Source organism: Prosopis cineraria, unplaced genomic scaffold (genome assembly GCF_029017545.1).
Source record: "Prosopis cineraria cultivar Desert tree isolate PC_DT_omini unplaced genomic scaffold, ASM2901754v1 PC1374, whole genome shotgun sequence".
NCBI lineage: Eukaryota > Viridiplantae > Streptophyta > Magnoliopsida > Fabales > Fabaceae > Prosopis > Prosopis cineraria.
This window is the reverse complement of record NW_026556699.1, coordinates 12,128-22,671: the sequence shown is the minus strand read 5'-3', so window position 1 is coordinate 22,671 and position 10,544 is coordinate 12,128. Positions and strand designations below refer to the sequence as shown.

General features: G+C 35.3%; 1 protein-coding gene across 6 annotated transcripts; it reads left to right on the top strand.

Moving 5' to 3' along the window:
• The first annotated feature begins 5,737 nt into the window (after positions 1 to 5,737).
• On the top strand, positions 5,738 to 10,330 carry LOC129299979 (uncharacterized). Of its 6 annotated transcripts, XR_008590680.1 has the most exons (3): positions 5,738 to 7,849; positions 8,317 to 8,699; positions 9,766 to 10,330. XR_008590680.1 is itself a non-coding variant. In XM_054938493.1 (2 exons), exons 1-2 carry the CDS (start codon positions 6,010 to 6,012, stop codon positions 8,489 to 8,491), a joined length of 1,920 nt encoding a protein of 639 aa, XP_054794468.1. In that variant the 5' UTR covers positions 5,738 to 6,009; the 3' UTR covers positions 8,492 to 8,820. The 6 variants fall into 6 exon arrangements, 5 of the variants coding, with proteins under 5 accessions (XP_054794468.1, XP_054794467.1, XP_054794466.1 ...); XM_054938493.1 differs by lacking the exon at positions 9,766 to 10,330 and having other exon boundaries at positions 8,412 to 8,820; XM_054938492.1 differs by lacking the exon at positions 9,766 to 10,330 and having other exon boundaries at positions 8,375 to 8,820.
• The last annotated feature ends 214 nt before the right edge of the window (positions 10,331 to 10,544 follow it).

The window sequence follows — 10,544 nt, the reverse complement described above, 5'->3', positions numbered from 1 at the left end:
CACAGTTGCTTCACCTGGACTAATTTGTGCATGCTAGATCTGATTTTATTGGATAAAATTGTTTGTTTTGTTTTTATAATTATACAACAACAAATCTTATATTATTAGTTGGAGTTGACTATACTAGTGCTGTTTAAACGCAACAACATAGTATTAGCACAAATGTTTGTTATCCATATCTGTGTGAGATTTGATAGTTTTACATTGACTGATGAAGGTTTAACACAACATTTCTTGCGTTATTTAGATTTAGGACTGGCCATAAAAGTATAGGTGAGAATTTGACAAATTAAATTGCTCCCTTGAGCAACAGTATCCTAATCTTAAAATCAGGTATATTAAAATTCTTGTTAGGGGCAAAAGGTGAACATTTCATGAATAAATCTATTACATAATTCTTGGGATGGAAGGAAGATGGAGAATATAGGAGGTATTGGAGAGATTTTTATTATATAAACAACAAAATCTGTAACTCTGGAAATTGAATGTGAAAAGAGAAGTCCAAGAACACAAAGAATCAGATAATACATTTGATCGTTTAACTATATGGAAATTGAATGTGAAAAGAGAAGTCCAAGAACACAAAGAATCAGATAATACATTTGATCGTTTAACTATATATTTCTTCTTATCTTAAATCTTGAAGTTTGATAATTAATTTCATATATATTAACTATTAAAAAATTAGTTATGATAATTTGTGTTAATTTTTCTAAAATAGTAAAATACCCATTATTTATATTGAAAACTATCCCTAATAATTGCAAATATTAACGTGTACAATCAACATGGGTTCTTTGGATAAAAATATTTAACATAGGAAACAAAGGAGAATGTTTTACATTTAGGTCAAAACAAACTAATGCCTTATAAGCTAGATTTGATTAAAGTGCAGACCCGTTTGAAAATGAGATAGATGACTCTTGAATAAAATTAAGGGAGAATGATCTATTAAAAAAAATGGAGAGAAAGAATTGATGACAATTAGGTTACTAATATATTTTTTAAAAAAATTCATATTAAATTAAACACTTTCAAATTCAAGAATTCTAATAGTAAATAAGATATTTAAATTCTAAATATAACTCTTAATTAACAACTGGAATTCTTATCTACAATTGTCTAAATTAATATTTATAATTTATTTTAAAAAAATTTATTGGCAACCAAATTGTCATTAATTTTTTTTAAATTTATTTTCATTCTCTCTAAAATTAAGGTTGAGACTGCTTGCATAAATTAAATTTTGAACATTGGCAAGTTTATTTGTTTAATCATGCATGTGAATGAGCTTTGTGTAGCCTAACTCGTTTAATAAGTCAGACAGAGAGTGCGTTTGGTTTTCAGTTTATCAAAAGTCAGTTTAATATAAATTTATTTGACAAAAGTTAGTTCGGTGAAAGTCAGTTGTTGTAACAAAATTTGTGTTTAGATACATTTTTTTAAAAATCAGTTTGGCAAACTAAAAGTTATTTAAATTAATAAACATTTGTACTGTTAAAATGTACTTTTTAATATGTAATGATCAAATAGGACATTGATTTATAAAAATTTATAATTTTTATTATACAAATATAATATAGTAAAAATGTTTAAAAAATGTGAAATAAATTTAAAATAACATAAAATTTAAAATGTCAAATAATAAGAAAAAATATAAAATTTAATTTTAAAAAATTATGTAATAAATAATTAAACATTTATTAATATTGAATAGTTACATGATTAACGGTTCAATCTATAATATACAATCTAATCTCTAATAGAATCTCGAACCCTATTCATCTCTCTATCAAAAGCTACACTTAAAATTGCACTTGAAATTATTGATGAAAATGTATGCTCGTCACTATCATCGTTAGTATTAACCATATTTTCACTCTCAAAACACCTAAAGTCAGAATCAGTTGTAGATTTTCTTCTAATGAAATTATGCATAGCCATTATTACACCAACCATACGAACTTGCATCACAAATGGATAGCTAGGCATGTGTTGTAAGATTACGAATCTGTTTTTCCAAACTTCAAAAGTCCTTTCAATCATGGTTCTTAAACTTGAATGATAATAATTGAAAACCTCATTATTGTTTGCAAATTCGAATGAACGCTTGAAATCTAAGAGGTGATACCTATGAAATCTATAAGGACCTAGATATCCATGTTGCGTTGGATAGCTGGTATCTAACAAATAATATTTACCTACCAATAAAAAAGTAGAAATTATAAGATCCTAAAAAATATTAAAAAAATTATTTTAAATTAGATAAATATAAAATATACCTTGGGGTGGATGTGAAAATTTCATGTCCGACCTTGTGAGTGCATAGTCAAATAAACGGGCATCGTGGGTAGTCCCTTCCCATCCAACCATGACATAAGTGAAGCACATATCTCAATTACATGCAGCCATTATATTTTGTGTTGGAATACCTTTTCTTTTAATATATTTCCCCTGCTCTTCAACACTAACCACGCATGGGATATGTGTGCCATCAATTGCTTCTATGACATCTTTAAAGAATGGCCAATATTGCAGATCACTTAAAATTTTTAGATGAATATTTTGAAAAGTGCAATCTTTTGGTTGGATATATTCCTTTGCTAGCGTCTCACAAGCATGCAATATATTTCTAAAATGTATGTGAACAGTTTCTGCTGAATGTTGAAATCATTCTTTTCTATCCTATTCCCCACCCTATGTCCAATAATATTTAGGAACATACCGACCATTTCATGAATTCCTATTCTTCTAGTTGAATGCAAATCATGTTGCACCAGTTCATCACAAAGTTGAAGAAAAACATCTTTTTCCATGTGAAATATGTCATAACAATGCTGAAGATGCTTTTGCAAAATTTCTTGCACCCTTGCATGACCTCATTGTGAATTGGTTCTATAAGGCTCTTTCAATAAAGTTGTTGAGTAATTAGCTACTATTGCAGTAATAGCCTCAACCTCATCGTCTTCCACATGTACAAGTAGTTGTAATAAGCAAGATTGTGTACTTTTATCCATAAAAACTGTATAGCATAATTAAACAACAATTACACCATTGTTCATGACTTGACATTAAAAGCACATAAAACAAGAGTCAAATAACACAATCAGTTTTAAAACAAGTTAACAACATAAACAGTACTAGCTAGATTTTAAACATTGAGAAGGCAAGCTAGGATTAATCTAATTTGCTTTTTTGCCCAAGCACTTCAAATAGGCCACTAATGCTCTTCTATTATCCCTAAGCCCAATATACATGTCCCTTGTAGTCTTATCTAGCAAGGCCACAACACTATCCAAGAAGCGCCTCATCACAAGTAATCTCCTCGATTCTATAAAGTTTTTTTGTAACATCCACCACATTTTGATCAATTGGTTTTGTTTCACCCTCCATAGAATTAAGAATTGACTTCAGTGTTGACACCTTATCCTTTTGTATGGACACCAATCGACTCACTGAATTAACTATCACAGTTGCAAGACATTTCCCTTTCTTGTTTTGACCACTTTCACCTCTTTTTCTCTTGCTCCTCAAATTAGTACCACCATTGTATGCATGGTTCAAGTTGACTTGTCCAATTTTTGGGAGAGCTCCTCCACTAACGTTTCTTACGTCATTACTGTCTCTTGATCTTTTGGTCAAATATAATTGAGGCCTATACACATCTTGCGGGTTATCAGCCATAGGTGTCCACATGTAAGTGCCTCGTGCTGCAACTGGCTGGAACAACTGTGTCAATTCTTATACATTTAAAAGTGGTTTATGTCTGAATTTTCTGTACTCAGGATTCTCCTGTACATTTACAAGAACTGAGTTCAATATATTTATAAAATAAAGCATCAAATGTATAGCATGCCATATATAATTGTATACCTTAATCTTTTGATTCCACCACTCATTCTGTGCTGATACAATATTCTTTTCACTATCACATCCCAAGCCGATCTTTTTATTTAGCAGTTTGTCCCATATATTTCAATTTTTCCTCAAATTATCCCATTTGTTCTTCAACTGCTTTTTATCATAGCTTCTAAAGCTCAAAGCATTAAACTGTTGCATTAGCGCTTCCCAACCTTCCTTTCATAAGGTAGAGCCTTTACACTCATTTTTTTAACTTATTAAAGAGTTAATTTGATTAACAATTCAATCTCTTCAGTAGTCCACAATACTTTCTCTTTACTCATATTTACTATTGAAATATTACATTTTCAATAATTAATTAACATAAATTAGACCTATATATCAACCCACATTTAACAGGAAACAAAGCAACTATTAATTAATTAAGTAAAACCATCTAATATTCATTTATGAAACTAGATCAAAACCCATAGTTCAACATTGGTTTGAGCAAAAGAAGATTTAAAAATACACACATAAACACACAGAATTTGACATTGATTGAGTGCAAGAAATCTTAAAAACACGCACACAATCACACATTTTCAAGAGAGCGATCAAAACTCAAAATAATTCACCATTAATTGAACACAAGAAAACTTTAAAACACACACATTCTTAAGAGAAGAGATCAAAACTCAAAATTAATCGGTCATTGATTATAAGAAAACTTAGAAACATACACACAAAGCTAAACTAAATAATGCAAGAGCTGAAAACAGAATTAAGCTACCAATGTTCAAATTCACAATGTTTCGGTTCCTATTCATTGAGTATAAAAAAAGTTCAAAACATACACATAGAGCAGAACTAGCTTCTTCAATGTTCGGATTTGCAATGTTCAGATTCTCTTAGAAGCTCTCAAGTTTTGAATTAGTAATGCAAGTAGAAGAAATGGGTGAAACAGAGCAGAACTACCTTCAATGAAAAAAAAATAGAGCATAACCTAATCTAGAGAAAAAAATCATAAGACCATTGATCAAAGACATAGGCCATATATTCATCCAAAATAAAGGACCACCATTTCTGGATCTAGCAAAGAATGGTTAGACGATATCATACCTTTAGATGGAAGAGAAGATCAAAAAGGAGGTTAGAGTGTCCAAGTTCAGTTCTGAGCTCCGAGTTTAGTTCAATAGGTCCCAGGTGTTTTCATTTCTGTCAGCTTCACAATGTCATCCAAGAGCCAAACCAAGCTCAATTCGTGAGCTACAAATGAAAAAATGGCCATTAGAATGGCGGGGAAGGACGACGAAATGAGATCACAAGCTCGGGGAAGGAAGAATGGATGAAGTTAGATATGTGACTAGATGGCAGGGGAGAGACGGAGGAGAGAAGGATGAGAGTCACTGAAGATATGGAGGAGAGACGGTGGACTAACGACAAAGCAAGGAGGATGAGACGAGTAACACACAGAGAAGAGAGAACGAAGATGGGTTCTAAAACATGCACATGAGCTCGAGCAAGAGGAAAAGAAAAACATGAGGGAAGAGGTATCATGGTCATTTTAAAATAATAGGCATCATTAATAATGCATCTTCCTTCAACTAATTTTTCAAAAGCTACTCATATGAGCTTTTCAAATTTCTTCATTTCAACCCATTTAAAAAGCACATCTGAGAAGTTAGTTTTATATCATAAATAATTTTTAAATAATATTTAACTTCTTCAAAGTGAAAAGTAATCTTTTAAATGTAAAAAGTGAAGAAGCCAAATGCACCCAAATTATACTTGAGGCATACTTTTGGGCCAAATATTTTGGGCCGCACTGACGAACAATAACTCTACACTACACTGCCCAATCTGAAAAGGCAAATGTGGAGAAAAAAAGAAAAAGGGGAGTCTCTAGGCGGGTTTCTTCGACGTTCTCACCCAATCCCCAATCGAACTCTCGTCTCGTCTCTTGCACAATTTTTCAATCCAAGAAATTGCTGCTTGGAGATTCCGTTTTCTGTTTAATAGCTTTCTAAAGATTTCAATTGTGTTCTGCTCTGAGATCTAACTCCGGATTATTTTCCATTTCTTCATGCACAAAGTATCCAGATTTTCACTCTGATCCATCGCAAGCTGGATCTTTCGCCCTTGTAGATCGGAATCTGGTCGCCGGCCATGTCTTGTTTAGCCCTTTCTTTACAAATTTCCAACGGATCCGACATCCTGCTCCAGACCCGCGAGTGGTTCCCACCTGCTCGAGCCCTTGGAGCCCTCTCTGCTTTCCGCCAAACCCGTCGCGCCTTGGCTTCTAACAAGAATTCCCAACCCTTCGGTGATGACGCCTACGCCGCCGAGTCCATCGGTGACGATCCGCTCGCTGCCTCCAGTGGTCAAGTTATTGTCGGCGTAGAAAGTCGTTACCGCGTCGTATATCGGTTAGTGAATGGAATTTATGTGCTTGGTGTAACTGTTGCCGATCACGACAATACAGTAAACGTATTTGAGTGTATAAATATTGTGAACCAAGCTGTTAGTGTCATCGTTACTGCTTGCCGTGGTGTGGATGTTACTCCCGAAAAACTTAGTAAGAAGTATGCGGAGGTCTACATGGCTTTGGATATTGTTCTTAGGGGCGTCAGTAACATCCGACTTGCTGCAATGCTGGCGTCGTTGCACGGTGATAGCATTGCGAAGATGGTTCACTCGGCGATTGACTCCGAGAACAAGATCCGCGGTGCTGATACTTGGACTGCTGCTGAGGTGCATTCGATCGAGCAGCAAACGGGCATTGATGCGTTCTCCAAAGCTCGGTTTGAGTTACCGCCTGAGACACTTGCAGCTGGAGATGAAGTCGCTGCTACCCTTGCTCCAGTGGCAAGTGAGCAGCAGGATGAGCAGCAGCAGACGAAGCCAGAAGAATCGCCCACGGAAAATGATCCATTTGCTGCAAGCGATGCGATCAATAAACCCCCAGAGCTGGTGGGTGGCTTTAAGAAGACTAAGGATCCTTCAGCTACTGATTTGACGACAGCATTGGCGGGGCTTGAGGTCACGACATTGCCTCCTCCAGAGGCGACCCAGTCTACCCATATCAATGTGGAGGGATTTGAAGGAAATTATGGTGGGGTCGAATTTAGCAATGAACAAGCAACTCTAGGAGAAGCTTTTGAATCCTTCAGCGACGCTTGGGGAGGTGGGCTTGATCCATCAGAGTTCGTTGGCACGAAGAGGGCTCCAAAACCCCAAGGGCTTGGTGGACTTGAATTGTTACAGACCGGACCAGATGTTGCCGTTAAAGCACCAGCGGAAGGTGGAGCAGCAGGCAATCTTGAAAATTTATTGGTAAAGAAAACGGAAATGAAGGGTCCTGAGATGTATATCTCTGAACAGATTAGTGCAGAGTTCAGAGAGTCATTACTTGCAAGGGTAGGATTAATGGGTGTTGTATACCTTAGAACTTTGCCTCCTAAAACTTCTGGTGATAAGGAAACTGAATTCTCATTTCGAGTTGAGGGGACAAGTGCAGTTAAAAGATTTGTTATACAAAATTCTCGTGTCAGCTCCCTTGGCAATGGTTTGTTTCATGTGAGGACTGCAGCCTCAGATGAGCCTCTTCCAATAATCAAGTACAGTTTGCTGCCCAGGTTGACGCCATTGCCTTTGAGGGTTCGACTTTTAAAACGCCATACTGGTAGTTTACTTTCTGTGATGATACAATATGCTTCAAACCCTAATTTGCTCGCACCCATGAGAGATGTCACATTCATTCTGAAATTACCAGTTGACCCAACATTGTTGAAAGTTTCACCAAAGGCTGTGTTGAATAGGTCTGAAAAAGAAGTTAAATGGCATGTGCAAGAGATTCCACTCAAAGGTACTCCTGGTCGGTTGAGAGCAAGGATGCCAGTAGACTCAACTGAAGAGGATGAAGAAATTGAGGTGGTTGGCTATGTGAAATTTTCCGTTGAAGGAATGCAGTCATTATCTGGGGTTTGTCTAAGACCTGCTTCTGAGGGTAAGACAGATTTTTATGAGGTTAAACACAGATTTGAGAATGGAATTTATATGTGCAACTGATTTGTCATCACGTAGGTAATAGCTAATTGGCTTTTCATTGTTGGTGAACGAGGGTATATTTTTATTTTTTGGGTGTAACATTCTTTGATATCAATCTTGTAACTTGAACTCTGAGTTATGTAAAACTTTTTTTTTTTGTGTTGTGGTCTTGAATTCATAATTTCATGTCAATGGATAGTGCGATTGCTTTTTCTGAGAATTTATTCTTGATATTTACTGGAATGTACACACAATTTATTGCTAGTGAAAAACATGTCTCTAGAGATAAAAAGGATCTAGTAAACGCTTGAACTTCAATGAAGATTGAAGTGTTATATCCTGTTTGATACTTCCATGCTTTTAGGACACATTCACTAGCAGCTTTTGAGTGTCTGTGATCCATAACTTTTTATTATATGTTTCAAGAGAACACCAGTCAAGGATTTGGCTTTTTTCTAAATCAAGAAATTACGACTGTGTCAAGACTGGTGTACCCGTGTCATCAAAAGCTGCTCATGCAGCCTCACCAGGTTCAAGCCAGGTGGATTTCTTAGGCTTGCGCATGGGGCAGCCTGATAAAAGAAGGATGACGAAGAGTTGATGCAGTCCCTTCATGATGAAGCCTTCCATGACCACAGTCCATGCCGGGCGTGTCCACTGGTGGTGCACATTGTGGGCCCCATATTTCGGCATGTGAATAGTTGATGAAATTCATTCCTTCAGTAGCTCATTTCCACCTCAGAGTTGTCAGACTTACCCAGTTTCGCAGCCCCTCAGTTCACAGCCTTCCTCCTATCAATTCTCATCAGGTTTGTGCTCGGCTTCTCTGTCTGTTCTTTGTTTTTACCTACATCTCTTTTTCTTCATCTCAATCATGTTGTCTCTTTCTATTTTCTGTTGTCTGCTTTTTTGGTTGATTTTGTCTGCTTCTATTTCTTCTGTTTCTCTCGTGTTTGTTTGGTTTTTAGTTTGGCAAGTCCATTTGCTAAAAGTTAATTTGTCAGAAAGTCTATTTGTTAGAAGTTCATTTATGTTTGGATATATTTTTTCTTAAATCAGTTCGGTAAATTGAATCTACAAGTGGGAATCTACCGTAATTGGCTTTAACCCACATTTCATAAGTAAAAAGCTAACCTTGGCTGTGTTTGCAAAATGAACTTTTAAATCCGCATAATAAATACCCAAACACAAGTTGTTTTCAGATCAGATGATGTGCTACTAGGACTTTTTGAATGTCAAAGGCCCTATCCAAACATATCCTCCTCTGATTAATCTGATAGCAAAGAACTGATGCTCTGCTCCATCACATTGTAATATATGCTTGATACATTTCTATTTCAATTTTCAACCAGGATAGGAGTTCATGTTAGTTTAAGTATGAGCTAAGGTTTGTAGGGCCTGTTTGATTTCTGTTCTCATTTTTTATTTTTAAAAACTGTTTTGTAATATAGTTTTTAAAATTATTTTTAAAACAAAATAAAACGAAAATTCATTTGATTATATCAATTAGAAAATAGTTTTAAAATTAAAAAATGGATTGATAGTGATGGTTATAGGCAGTTAAAAACAAGAAAAATAAAAATTTTTCTTGTTTTTTAAAACAAAAAATAAAAAAAGTTTTGAAAACAATTAAATAAAAAGCAATTATCCAAACAGATTTTTAAATTTGTTTTCAAAAATGGAAACAGATTTTAAAAACAGAAAACAAACAGCCCTTAATTTTCTTTCCTTCTTTTTCACATCCATTAAAAGCACAGGCTTCTTATGCATATGAATTGTTGCAACTGCTATTTATTCTTATTTTAGATTTCTGTGATCATCTGCGCCATAAATCAATGTTGCATTGCATCTTGCTCATCTGTCACTGTGAAGCAGGTGATGCATGAAACATGATGCATCCACCGAAGCAGCATATTACGTGTTAAGCAAAAATGGAGTTATAGCCCTTGGTCCTGTCTGGAACACGCTACATGTCAATAGGTATGCTATCATAACGTGATAACGATAAGGAATGCATTAGGATTTTAATCATTTCTGAAGCCAAGTGAGACAAGATCACAGCTAGAAGCATTGACACTGTTGAGTGGGAAAGTGCCAGTTTAGTGTCTTGATATTTAAAATGTCGTAACCAACATTAATCCCATCTTCAGAAGGTAACGCAGAGTTGGGGGATTCTGAACCATCATCACCCTTCCCCTCATCATTTATTTCTTGCGACTAAAAGAGAACAGCAGAGGCTGTTAAGTTGTATGACTCTTAGGGCGTCCACGTTTGTGCTCCCAGCACAAGTAAGTGTGAAGGAAAATCCAAATTTTCCTTATTAGAGTGTTACTATCCTCTTATGAAATGTTATCTAGGACTTGAAATTGGTAAATTTGTCTGCATCTAAACCTGGAACTTGCTTGAGAATTGCAGCCGAGTTCAGGGATTATTCAGATTCTTATTCTTATTCTAATGAGTTTATGATTGGCTTTGGAAATGAGAAGGAAAAAGAGTGACGCTAAGAGTGGATTCGTTGAACAAGAATTGGTTTGTTGAGTCACGTCACATATTGAGAGGTTAACTTTAGTGCAAAATATTTAGCTGTTTTTGCCCACTCTTGCGTGGACGTATCGTGAGTTTAGTTTATTTTACCCCTTATGAGCGAACACTAA